This window comes from Arvicanthis niloticus, chromosome 9 (genome assembly GCF_011762505.2).
Source record: "Arvicanthis niloticus isolate mArvNil1 chromosome 9, mArvNil1.pat.X, whole genome shotgun sequence".
Classification (NCBI taxonomy): Eukaryota; Metazoa; Chordata; class Mammalia; order Rodentia; family Muridae; genus Arvicanthis; species Arvicanthis niloticus.
In genome coordinates this window covers 52,000,154-52,014,313 of record NC_047666.1, presented here as the reverse complement: position 1 = coordinate 52,014,313, position 14,160 = coordinate 52,000,154, and the positions used below count along the sequence as shown (strand labels likewise).

General features: G+C 47.9%; 1 protein-coding gene across 12 annotated transcripts in view; it reads left to right on the top strand.

The window, feature by feature from the left end:
• Atp2b2 (ATPase plasma membrane Ca2+ transporting 2) overlaps positions 1 to 14,160 on the top strand; it is a 305,270-nt gene that overhangs the window by 255,867 nt on the left and 35,243 nt on the right. For all 12 annotated transcript variants that reach the window (XM_034511427.2, XM_076940283.1, XM_076940278.1 and 9 more), the window contains one exon: positions 3,960 to 4,202. In XM_034511427.2, coding sequence (XP_034367318.1) covers positions 3,960 to 4,202 — 243 coding nt within the window. The remainder of the gene's footprint in view (positions 1 to 3,959; positions 4,203 to 14,160) is intronic.

Genomic DNA, 14,160 nt, shown 5'->3' with positions numbered 1-14,160 from the left:
CCTTCCCTAAGCACACATGTACCTGGCCATCAGAGAGCCTGCATGCTACAAATCTGGCCCAGGGTACCACTACCAGATTGTCCTACCTGCTTATGTTTTTCCTCTTTCTTGGGGTTTCCCATCCTTATTACCCAGGGTCCCAATATCAAGCTATCACTGAGAAGGCTTTCACTCTGAGTCGTTGGCAACTCAGCCAGAGGGCAAGGCGAGTGTTGGTTTCCCTGCCAGAACTTGGACTGCACCCTGTGGTGTGATTTCACATAGAGTATTCTCCCATAAGGGCCAGCAGTTCCATGTAAGGGACACAGGGCTTATCAGCTCCTCCTCTTACAGTTCTCAAAGAAAGCCCCTCCCACAAACCATAGCCCAGACAGGTCATAACACAGTGCTCTCAAGGGCCCAGGGTCTGCCTGGCAAAGATAACTCTTACATGACCATAAGCAGGTCCCCATTGCCATGCCACTGAGCTCAGGGTCTCTGTGAAGCTTGGCAAAGCTGGTTTGGTGACCATGGTGGTCATCATGAACCAACAGTTTTAAGCCTGAGCATCTTCCCAAGTTTTTATCTCCGGTTTGATCATCTCAGGTCATGTGACTGGCAAAACCACATGAACCCAGTAGTGAGCACATAGGTACATCAGTTCCTCTCAACAGGAATACCACGCAATCCAGACGTGTCATTTTAAATGCCCCAATAACTGACTCTTTAAAAACAGGGCCAGAGAACTGTCTCCATGTGTAAAGTGCTTGCTGTGTGAGTGTGAAAACCCAAGGTCAGATCCCAGCACCCACTTAAAGGTCAGGCCTGGACACATGTACCTGTCACCCCAATGCTGTGACCCCAGTTCAGGAGGGACTCACACAGGCAGATCCTGAAAACTGGCCAGCCAATCTAGCTGACATGGCAAGGTCTAGGTTCAGTGAGAAACCGTGTCTCAAAAAACAAGGCAGAGAAGACACGTGATATCAATCTTTAGACTCCACTTGGCACCTGTATGAGCAGGTATATCGTACATATGAGTGGACTATAAAATGTGACTAGGGGTATAGCTCAGTGGTAGGAGCGATTCCCCAGTATGCAGGTGACTCTGGATTTGGTCCCCAGAACCACGTAAACCAGGCATGGAACTACACAAACTGTGATCCCAATACTTGTGAACTGGGGCAGGAAAATTAGAAGTCCAAGGTCACCTTGAACACAGCAAGTTCAAGGTCAGCCTGAAATACGGGAGACCTTGTCTTAAAAATGGGTAGCAGTAATCTTAATCATCCAAATGTAACTCAAACTTACATCCAAGTTATCAACAGTCCGACACATAGCCAACACAAGAAATGTTACCTCTGGTTACCTGTTTGATGCTGTCTTTAAAATCTAGTGTCTCTCACACACTTTGGACCACACTTTAAGTGTCCCTCATCCCCAGCAGCTACCATGCCAGACAGTCCTGAGGAGAGATTTTTGTGCGTTTTGTTTTGAATTTTGTTTTGTTTGTCATAGAGGTTCACTGTGCAGCCTAGGCTGGCCTTGAACTTAACAATCCTCCTGCCTCTATTTCCCAAGTGCTGGAATGTGTCACCACACCTAGCTTCCAAAAAGAGATTCTTAAAGAGCCAATACTCCTTCAGTAGGACAGCTGGACTGGTGTGTGGAATGAGCCAGACTGCCAGGTTAGGTGGAGCTGGTAGGTTAGGTGGAGCTGGTAGGTTAGGCGGAGCTGGTAGGTTAGGCGGAGCTGGTAGGTTAGGCGGAGCTGGGCTCAAACTCTAGTCTTCACTCTCACCACAGGTAATCTTGCTCAGTTCACTTTGCCTGGAATTTATCAATTGTAAAGTAAATTTCCAGGCTCCTTCCGGGTCTCATAGGATCCTTATAGAACAATACCAGAAAATAGACTGGAAAGCGTGTTGCAAACTCAGGTTGCCATTGACCAGACACTCACTGTACACTTACTGGAGCTACTATGGAAACTTATATGAAAAGAAACATAATAGCCTTTTATCCTACCAGTATTCCATTTTTGTAACATAAGTATCTATTTAAATGGTCCAATTGTATTCTTTTAACCTTGTAATAGAGGGTTACTGCTGGCGGACAAGAATGAAGGAAACCAAATCCATAGGCACAGACTCCACTTGATTTTGCACTAGGAACAAACTCTCCTGTGACATGGGGTCAGCACGTCAGCAAGGCCTGTCTGAGAATGATGTCATTTTCATTTTTTGAGGGAGAATCTAGAAGTTAGAAGTATAGAACTGGGTCAGAAAGAAAGGTACACAGAAGGAAATAAATGCTAATCGGTCCAGTAGGATGGTACTATAAATTTGAAAAGAAAAAGATGTTGATAAGTGAGATGTGTATTTTCTTTTGTATTGTATGTGTAGTGATTTACGTGCATCTTCTTTTGTATTACATTTAGTGTGTGCATGTGTGTGCATACATGCAAGCATGCATGTCACAGTGCACTTTGCAAGTCAGAGGATAACTTAGAGAGTCAGTTCTTGCCTTCTACCATCTGAGTCTCAGCAAGTGACAATCTGCTGGGCCATCTGACTAGCCCTTAATTTTCCCTTCTCTCTCTCTCTCTCTCTCTCTCTCTCTCTCTCTCTCTCTCTCTCTCTCTCTGTGTGTGTGTGTGTGTGTGTGTGTGTGTGTGTGCGCACGCGCGTGCGTGTGTTAATTGGGGGTTACAGAGATGGTTCTGTCGGTAACAGTGTTCGCTGTGTGAGCCCAAGGACCTGAGTTCAGACTCTCAGTGCCCATATAAACAGCTGTGCGGGCATATATCCCTACCCTGCCCCCACGCTTAGAGCAGGCAAACTGGAAGGTGACTGAGGCTTCCTGGCCAGACAGTCTAGCCAAAAAAGCAGAGAGCTCCAGGTTCAGGGGGAGACTCTGTCTCAAGAAGAAAGAACAGAGAGCCACATAGGAGGCTCCTTTGACTATCTCACACATACAGAGGTGACACCATGCACACACACACACACACACACACACATAAACACACACTCAAATTCACACACAAACATGGTTTTATTGTGCACACTATAGTAAGTGTTCATTCCAGAAATGGTGATTTATAGACTTGAAGAAGTCAAGATTCTTCTCTGTCACCTAGTGACAATGACATTATTATTTTCATATTTTTACATATATTTTCCTGTATCTGTAAGCACATATGTATCCTAAATGTATCTACTTAGGGTGAAATTTGTGGGCTTCTCAGCAAGCAGCAGGAAAGCACTTGAGAAATTCAGAACCAAATGAGGAGAGGCTACGTACAGTAAGTTAGGAATAATTAGGGACAACCCAGCTTTATTCTTTTAAATCTTTTCTACTATTTTTTCCATAAAGGATGTAGATGAGGAGGCTGGAGAGATGGCTCAGAGGTTAAGAGCACTTGTTGCTCTCCCAGAAGGTTCAGCTTCAGCACCCCCATGGTAGTTTACAGTTATCTGTAACTCCGGTCCCAGAGCTTCTGATGCCTTCTTCTGACCTCTGTGGACATCAGGCACTTACATGGTGCAGGCAAAACTTTCATACACATAAAATAAATAAATCTTTTTTAAAAAAAAAAATGGTTTCATTTTTATAAATACAGATGAAGCCAGGTGTGGTTGTGCACACCTGTAATCTCAGCACTTAAGAGACAGAGACAGGAGGCTTATGAGTTCAAGGTCATCCTTGACTGGATTGCTAGTTCCAGGTCAACCTGTGCTGTGTGAGACCCTGTTCCAAAAAATAGAAAATGAGTGACTTGTAGGGTGAAAGTTAATAAATTCAGCTATCAAAATTTAAATGGTCCAATTGATTAATTAAAAAGGAGACCCACATGCGAGGCTAAAGAAACCCAGAGGTCATTTGTCCATGCAGAAGGTTAAGAGGAGGCTGAGGCCCAGGAATCCCCTCACTCACTCTCTCTCTCTTCCCCTTGGTTTCCCTCTCACTTATCCACTCTCTAGAAAATGATGAAGGACAACAACCTGGTACGCCACCTGGACGCCTGTGAGACCATGGGCAATGCCACAGCCATCTGCTCAGACAAGACGGGCACGCTGACCACCAACCGCATGACCGTGGTACAGGCCTATGTCGGCGACACTCACTACAAGGAGATCCCTGATCCAAGCTCCATCAACGCCAAAACGTTGGAGCTGCTGGTCAACGCCATTGCCATCAACAGCGCCTATACCACCAAGATCCTCGTAAGTAGACATGGGAGCGTCCTCCATAGCAGAGCACCTGGTCAGCTGCCGATGCTGAGCAGCTCACAAAATAGGCAGCTCGGCTCTTAGCCTTCTACTAATGTGGCTGCAATGTTTGTGAAACCCAAAGAAACTGTTGTTGTTGTTGTTGTTGTTGTTGTTGTTGTTGTTGTTGTTGTTGTTGTCGTTGTTGTTGTTTATTGGTGATTGCTGTGATTTAGATATTTATTTTTTAAATCATGCCACTGACCCCCTCAACACACACACACACTTTAAAAAACAAATAAGTAAACACCATTTTTGACACATGATTTCAGTATGTAGCCCTGGCCTGGGACTCAAAAATCTGCCTGCCTCTGCCTCCTGAGTGTTAGGATCAAAGGCGTGTGCCACCACATCCAGCCATAATTGGTTAGCTTTTGCCTCGTATCTAACTACTTCAAGTCAGAGCTCCGAACAGCTGTATAGAGTCTGCATTCTGTGCAACCAGACTCCAGGCTCCCATTGATTCACTCAATGCTGGCCCCTAAGTATGAGGAGGACTCGAAAGACCATGTAGGTAGAGCAATTGTCTGACAAATGCAAGGGCCTGAGTTCAATACTCCAACACACTTTTTAAAAGCTAGGTATATGGGCCAGTGAGGTGGCTCACTGAGCTAAAGGAGCTTGCTGCCAAGCCCAACCAGCATGTTCACTCTCCAGCCCTCTTACAGTAAAAAGAGATAACAGACTCCAAACGTTACCCGTGACTTGCACATGTGGGCTATGGCATACCCAGGCTGGGTGCGGGTGACCACACCTATAACCCCAGCACTGGTGGGTCCCTGGGGCTCAGTGGCCAGCAGGGGTAGCCTTCCTATCAGGCTCCAGAACAGTGAGAGATGCCATCTCAAAAAGCATGCAGGAGGACTCCTGAGGAAAACACCTGGTGTCACCTGGCTGTCAGCATATGTGTGCGTATCTGCACATCTGCCGGCACACATGCCGTCACCCATGCACACCGATGCACAAACACAAAAATACGTGCATTAGAGTCTGGGCCCTGACAGCCTCCTTTCAAGCCAAGTTTAGCGACCTGTCCTCAGTAATCCAGCTAAAGACCAACTAAAAGAGAAAAGCAGAAAGTGGGGAGACTTATTCCCTTGTAGGCACATCAGGAAGAGCAAAGAGGTCTAGAAACTTCACCCCATGCTCACCTTCAGGGTCCCGACACGAGGTTCATATTTAAAGAACAGAGGCGTGTGTAACTACACAGCCCTGCACTGAGTTGCATGGACATTGAAGATCTGCAAGCTTTATTTCTTGTCCTTACATCCTAACTGCAGAAAAACAGCATTTCTTAGCATTTACCCTGTACTGGGTCTCAGTCATCAAGAGAGGGAATGAAATGGGTTTTTCATGGGTTCTACTATGCTACTTTATCTGTGGGCTGTAATCATCTGTGGGGTTTAGCAGGAGACCTCAACCCTGTGGGTAGACACTGAGCAACCAAGCTGAGTCTCATCCCACCTCTCCTGGCCTTCTTCATTGATGTGTTTATAATCTATGTTCTGTGGGGGTGTGGTGAGGTATGGGGAAGGGGATAGATATCTCAGCGGGCCCATGCTGAAGCATCTCTTCCCCATGAGGGACCAGCCACACATTACGGTATAGTATAGAATAGAGTTTATTCAAGGCATGGGGAGGGGAATTAAGAGGGTAGTAGAGGCAGAGAGAGGCAGAGAGAGGCAGAGAGAGAGAGAGAGAGAGAGAGAGAGAGAGAGAGAGAGAGAGAGAAAGTAGAGAAGTAGAGGCCGGCCATGAGCATGTGGAGAGAGGGGAAGGGAAGGGGGAAGGGGCAAGGAGACAAAGGGGGAGCAAGAAGGCAAGAGAACAGGAGATCAAGAGAAAGCAAGAGAGAGAGGAGGGGCAAGCAGCCCCTTTTATACTGGGCCAGGCCTACCTGGATGTTGCCAGGTAACTATGAGGGTGGTGTTTAGACAGAATGCTAACACTCATGCCTCTCAGTTCAGCAGAATGCTAACACTCATGCCTCTCAGTTCAGGTGGACAGCTGTGCTGATAGGGAGGGGTAGCACTAGGCCCAGGCTAATTCAGCTCTGCTCTATAGCTGTCACCTCCTCTGCTGGGTTAGTCAGGGCTAGTCAGAAAGGCAGCAAGGATCTGAAAGAACAAAGGCTGTGAGGGACTCTAGAGAGCCTGGCTAGGATCTGCTACTATGATATTTGTCATACTGGGTTGGTCAGTGTATGTGCATCAGGAGATTAGTCTGAGTAGGGTGGCCAATGCTGCTCTCATAGGGAAGTGCTAAGAAAAGCCTGGGTTCGGAGAGAGGAATCAGGGTGACTATTTCACAATGTCTCTCAGAAGATGCTGTCATTCCTGGTTACAGAAACATCCCCCTGAATGAGATGTAACTCCCTGTCTCAGCTGACTGGCCTGTGCTGAGGTCCCTGCTTGGTTGAGAAGGACTGGTGGCCTCTTGGTAATTAACAAGACTTCTCTCATGCAGATGTTCTCTGCTGCCCAGCTGTAGGGTGTTTCTGTGCAGCTGGGAAACCCTTCAAATGCACTGGAAACCTGACCTCCCCTCCTGTCCCTGAGGGGTGCATCAGCATGAGTCAGTAGGAGCCAGCAGAAGTGCTTTGTTATTGAAGAGCCTGAGAGTCAGCAGCAGTGGGCCGGGGCTGGTGAAGGGAGGAGGAGGCAGCTTCTGCACCCCTACCAGCTGAGCAGCCATTCCTGCCATGCTGGGGCTGCAGGCTAAGGGAAGCAAAGTGACAATGGGGGAAAAATAGGTTGGAGGACATGTGTAATGGAACACCAAGGGGGAAAAGATACCAAAAATGACAATGTCCATATCTCCTTTCCCCCAGTTCGGAAGAAAGGGGGATCAGTGATGCTTTATTTTGTTCCCAGAGCTTTCTGAAAATAAGGAGACACTGCTGATGATTTTGTCCTGTATGTTTGGCAGAGAGGAGCAGGCAGTCCCAGAGCAGGGTGGTGGAGGGTGGCCACGTGGGTACAGCCCCACGGAGTGGCCTTGGAATGAGATGCCTGTGTGTCCTTTATAGTCAGGAGTTTTGGGGTGTTTAGTTTAGAGGACTGCAGGGAAGCCTCTGGCTACCATGGTGAGCCTCCATGGAGCAGTGATTTAGAGGTTGGCAGGGAACGCTGGTGGTGTCTGATAAGATGGGCTGAAGCTGTGTGTAGGTGGCATCAAGGTCAGAGGTCAACAGTCTGCCCAGGGTGAAGGTGCAGCTGCCGAGGCTGGGGAAGAAGCCATGTTAACTAGAGTTAGGGTCAGAGTCTACATTACTGACAGGCCAGGTTTGCCCAGTCATCCTCAATAGTCCAATCAATGACAAACTTGATAGAGGAAAGAAGGGAAGGGGAGGTTTGTTCAAAGTGACCATATTGGGAAGAGGAGCAAAAGGAGGTCCACTCCTACCCCAAGCCCTGACATGAGGTTTGTTTAATAGAAGGCAAGGGGTAGTCATAGTTAGACAGCCCTGATCAGGTTATCATCCACCACCATCACCACTCCCAACAGTGATCCATCATTGTCGGGGCTCCAGCCTTTCATGCAAAGGTCTGACAAGTCAGAACTGTGTGAGATCTTTTTCAGAAAACACGCCCCCCACCCCCGCCGCCAACCCCACTAGCATCAGGCCTTTTTCTTCTCACAGTCTAAGAATCCTGGGGAAACTTTCAGTTTCTTCACATCTGTCATAGTCTGATAAGCCAAAGGGAGGGACACATGTGTCCCTTTAGAACAATGGCTCTCAGCCTATGGGTCATGACACCTTTGGGGATTGAAGTACAAGGGTAGTATATCAGATATCCTTAATATTAGATACTTGCATTACAATGGATAACAGTAGCAAAATTGCGATTATGAAGTAATAATGAAAATGCTTTTATGGTTGGGAGTCACCACAACATGAGGAACTGTATAAAGGAGACAGCATTAGGAAAGTTGAAGGCCACTGCTTTAGAATATCTTCATCCTTGCCAGAACCCAGGACCTGGGGTACTAGGGTAACACAAGTCAGGAGCTCATTTAGCTCTTGAGCATCAGGTTCCCTTGCTGTGTCACAAAGTTTGGCACTCAAAGGACCCCTGTGCCTGTCTTTCTGGGTCTTTCCAAAACAATGCTCTCTGTCCATACCATTCTCTCTTTGCCATGGGCTAACATCCATTATCATTGGACCTAATGGTATAAGTGGGTAGTGGTTTAGATGCCTACTCTGGCCTGGCTTCAAACCCCTCCCTAACGGTGTAAAGGAAGAAAGTTCCTCAGTGTCTCAGGGGGAAAGATTGGATTGTGGTAGGCAGCGAGTTTGTGAGTGGCAGGTGCCAGCTCAAGGCCTGGCAAGCGGTAGAACTGCTGACAGGATTCCTCAGTGAGTCACCTCGATAAGAGCACTCCATTGGTAATAAAGCAGAGGCGGAGAAACAATCAGACCCTGGGCATTGCTCTGGTCAGGAAAGGGATCTTTCCCAAACCCTGACAGGCAGCTAGAGGCAAAGCCGGGCCCTAAAGATACCTGCTCCATCAAAAGGCCCAAATTAGAAGCTCCAACCAACATACCCCACCCCCTGTGCAGGGCTCAGAAAGGGCCTGGAGTTCAGAGGGTCAGCTTCACATCTAGGCCCTTCCATCCACATAAGGCTAAGGGTATCTTGGGAGTTCCTTTCCTGGTCCAGGTGAACCCCAAGAAGAGATAAAAGTCCATTGTCTTCACTGGGTTCCATTGCTGCGATAAAACACTATGAACAGAGGCAACTTGGGAAGGAAAGGGTTTATTCAGCTTACTTCCCTGTAACAGCCCACCACTAAAGGAAGTCAAGTCAGACACTGATGCAGAGGCCATGGAGGGATGCTGCTCACTGGCTTGCTCACTCCTGGCTTGCTCATCTTGCTTTACCCAGGACCACCAGCTCCTACCATGTGCTGGCCCTCCCCACATTAATCATTAAGAAAATGAACTACATACACGCCTGTAGGCCAACTTTATGAAGGCATTTTTCAACTGAAAGTCCCTTTTCCCTAGCCAGGTATAGTGATAAATACCTTTAAATCCATCCCTCAGGAGGCAGAAGCAGATGGATCTCTGAGTTCAAGGCCAGCCTGGTCTACAGAGTTTGTTCCAGGACAGCCAGAGCTACACAAAGAAACTCTGTCTCTTAAAAACAAAAACAAAGACATGAAAAGTTTCTCTTCTCAAATGACATCTGTGCATGTCAAATCAAAACTACCCAGTATATCCATCTACCCTACAAGCCAAGGTTGGTGCTCCACACTGAAGGACAGACTGAAACATGCAAAAGGACATGGCAGGAAAAATACAGTGTCTTTCCACTGGCACTGGAACTAAATCTTGGCTAAGGACACAGGGCTCTGGCCAGGGCATGACTCCTACTGTTTAACCCTCCATGTGAAAAGCTGTTCTGTGTCCTTGGTGTCTCCTGACAGCTGTATGCTCCTTGACAGTGAACAGCAATTAAGTAACCTCTGGTCCACTGGAATAGATGACTGAGAAATACTAGATGGAGGTGGGATAAGTGACTTTATAGGTAAATAAATGTATGATCGGTGGAGTGAAGGAGAGGAAAGGAGGGGGAGGGAGGGGAGGGAGGGAGGGAAGGAGAAAAAGAGAAAGGGAGAAAGTAATAGTACGGGTAAGTAAGTGGATGTATGGAAGGCTGTAAGTGGACAGATGAGGGATGAATTAATTTTGATGGATGCTGAGTAGATTGATGAATATGAATAGGGAATGAATGGATGGATATAGTGAGCTGATGGATGGACTGTTGGATACATGGATATACATGTACAGATAGATATGTGGATAGATGCATGGATGGATGGATAGATAGATAGATAGATAGATAGATAGATAGATAGATAGATGAATGGGTGGATGGATGGGTAGATGGATGGGTGGATGGATGGGTGGGTGGATGGATGGGTGGGTGGATGGATGGGTGAATGGATGGGTAGGTGGATGGATGGGTGGGTGGATAGATGAATGGGTGGGTGGATGGATGGGTGGGTGGATGGATGGGTGGATGGATGGGTAGGTGGATAGATGGGTGGGTGGATGGATGGGTGGGTGGATGGATGGATGGATGGATGGATGGATGGATGGGTGGATGGATAGATGGATGGGTGGATGGATGGATAGATAAATAGATATGGGTTCTTCTAAGTGCATAGGTAGTTGAATGGAGTGGATGGTTAGGTAGGAAGATGGATAGATGTGGATACATGAATGGTTGGATAAGGATAGATGGATATATGGATATGGGTAGGTGGGTAGATTGTTGGAATGATGAATAGGAATCAGTGAATGTAAAACATGGATGGGTGGATGAGCATGGGTGAGTGGCCGGATGGATGGAGGTAAGGAAGACTGTGCACAGGTGGGTAGATGTGCATAGGTGGACGGCTACGCTGACCAGTGAGTGAGAGAGAATGAGGTGGGAGGAGTCTCAGGAATCCCCATATCTCTTTCCATGGCAGCATGATACAGATATCAACCCCAGATCCAGACCAAGGCAGCACCAGGCCTCAACTGCTGTCTCCCAACTGCTAAACTGGTCTCCTCCAAAACTGCCTTTGGATACCGAGAGCTGCTTTCAGTGATCCAGAGGCCTCTTGATTTGCTTATATCTTTTATTCTTTAGAAACCAAACAAGCACAGCCTGGGGAGCAGCTCAGCTGGTACAGTGCTCCTGTAACCACAGGCTTTTCCACCCGCACACAAGCTCCTGAAATAACAACTCTGAGAGAGTGAATTATTTATGAATAATTGCCTAGGCCAAAAGCTTTGGCTTGTTCCCACTAGCTTGTAACTCAGTTATCCCATGTATTCTATTCTAATCCCCACCACGTGGTTGGTTACCTCTCCTCAGGTTCACGTGACCATCTTCCTCAGAGTTTGGGACTAACCCCTCCCACACCTGACTATCCCAGAACTCCCCTCTGTACCAGAATTTCCACCTCCCTATTCCCTGCCTAAGCTAATAGGCCAACAGGATTTCATTGACAGGAGAGGCTTCCATACATCACATAAGAAATTTTCTCTACATGCTCGCCCCACACTCAAGAAGCCTCGGATTCATTCCCCGGCATTGTGTGAACCAGATGTGATGCTCACACCTGTAGTCCCAGGACTCTAGAAGGTCTTAAGACAAGGATCGGAGGTTTACAGTGGCTCCTGGCCACCATATAGCAGAGGGCCACAGAGAATGCAGAGGAGCCCTCCAAGAGGCAGAGGGGCCATGGCATTCCAGGCAAGTATAGCCTCACAGAGACCCTCAAATCTAGAGATACTCAACTCATTCTGAAAACATGAGAATGAGAGATGAAGCTCAGAGCTAAGGGGTTATTAGGCCACCGATGAGCCTCTGATAGTCTCCCCAAGCCCTAATCCTCAGGAGACCCACCGAAGTACAGACAGAGGGTGTGTGGGGGCTGGGGTGGCAGGTGGGGAGGCTGGGAGGAGCTCTGCAGGGCAGCCTCAAGCTCCATCCCTTCAGAGAATGGGGAAGGGGGTTGTTTTCCTTCCACTCTTACCGTGCATGGATACGATCTAGCCTTGACCTCCAAGGAGAGCTGCATGAGTCATCTTTTTGTCACAAATTGCTTCCCTGTCTCAGAAATCCTATCAAAAAGCTCTGTACACACAGGCCTTTGCCTTTGTAATCTCCAGCTCTTTGAACCTCAAGACTTCTGGCTTCTTGTCACCCTGCCCTTCTCAGAGACACAGCCAAGTGTTCCGACGGAAATGGCTTTCCTCTGATTCAAATGGCTCTCTGCCTTCTTGGGAAGACATGCTCTTCCGCCCACGTTCACGCCTGCTTTAGTGGAAGCTCCTGAGCAGACATGGGCTCTTCAGAGCCAGCAGGCCTGGTACTTAACATTCGAATATTACACAGCTCAAGCCATGTGAGAACACAGAGCCTCCAGGAACTATGGAGAGAAAATGAATCTCTCTGGAGCCCAACCTGGATCAGAAGGAATGTAGCCCTGACAAGGTCGTTTCTAAACAGATGAGCCCAGCTGTGCCTTGTTAGAAGTCCCAGGGTGCCTATTCCTAAAATGGCTACTGTGCCACCAGACCAGGGAGCCTGAGGAGCATGCCTAAATGGTAGAAGAGCTCTGCTGACTGTATCACCATGAGTCATGGTGCCAGGCTGAGGATAGGGAGGCTGAGGGGCAGTAAGGTGCCCGTGGGAGGTAGAGATGCCCTAGAACCAGGTCCTGGCTTCAAAGCCAGCATCCAGTCTATCTCCAGGGAGTCTCAGAGGCTTCTAGTCAGACCACATGCTGCAGCTAGCCTCTGGCCAAGACCTCTTCGGTGTGGAAAAAACAAGATGGGACTTGGCAGGTGTGGAGGAGGTGGTAGCTTGGGGTGGGTGGAATGATGGGGGCCTCCATATTAAATTCAGGAGCAATCCTGCTTTTCATCTTTTACAAACAGGACCTCTGGGGAAAGATGTCAAAAGTGAAGGACCCCAGATGGGGATACGAGTTCAGACAGAGCTAGTAATCCCAGCATCTCGCCCTTCAGCCTGTGCTCCACACTGCATACCTGAACCCTCACACCACACACACACCTCACAACAGCACACACCTCACACCAGCACACACCTCACACCAGCACACACCTCACACCAGCACACACCTCACACCAGTACATACCTCACACCAGCACACACCTCACACCAGCACACACCTCACACTAGCACACACCTCACACTAGCACACACCTCACACTAGCACATACCTCACATCAGTACACATACTCAGACCAGCACACATTCTCATGCCAAGACACACACCGCATGTTGCTACACATTACATGTAACATAGGATGCCATAACATGTAATACACATCACACGCATACCTTACACACAGCACACACAACAAATACTATACAATACACAATACATTTTCCCACAATCCCATATAAAGCATTACAAAGAACAGCATATATAGAATGCATTCCATCTACCCCAGAGGCTCATGCCACTCACACTATACATCACAGCACATGGTACAACATCCAGTCTATATACATGTCACACACCATCACCCACCACACACAACACACACTCCACAGTGTACACAGCCTATATACCACAAAGCACGCATGATACTCACTTGTAATAAAACACACCCCTCTCAGCTACTGCATACACCATACACACATATACTACATGCCATCTAAACACACCACACGCTACTCACATGGCAGATCTCAGCCCATATGGGCAGTACACACACATCAACCATACATATACAGCACAGGGAGCTTGGAAAGGGCCCCATGGAGTTTGTTTCCCATGTCACAGGGACCTTGTGTCCTGGACACCTGACTATCCTCCTGTTCCTCAGCCGCTCAGAGAGACCTCATGGCTCACTGGATGGCTTAGTCACCTTGCTCTCTTCAGGAAACCTGGTATCTTCGACGCTTTTGGGGAAGCAGGCCCTTAGTTGACAATTCTGGAGGACAAATTCTTCCAAAATTCACCCTGTCTTGTCTCCTGTTGGCAGCAGTCCACACAGGCAGTAGATTTATCAATCAACTATATAGTTGGTCTCTGGCTGGCGCATGGTGCTAGAAGCAGGAGGAAATGAGTCCAGTGTACAATCTCCCTGATTGTCACTTTCAGTGACAGCATTCCACCTACAGTTGTTGTGTGTACAGATCCAAGGACAGGTCCTGGCTCAACTGCATGAGAGCACTTCCACATCTCTGCCTGGGTCCTCAGAGCCCACCGCTGTAAAGTGGACATAGCAGCCCCACCTCCTGGGAGCCATGAGGATGCAGGGGCGGGCGGGGGCATGAGCAACTGGCTCAGCAGGAAACAGAGGCAACTTGGAGTGAAATGGTCATGTCTGGTGACTAATCCAGACATGGCAAGGGAGGGGTTTCATTGCCAG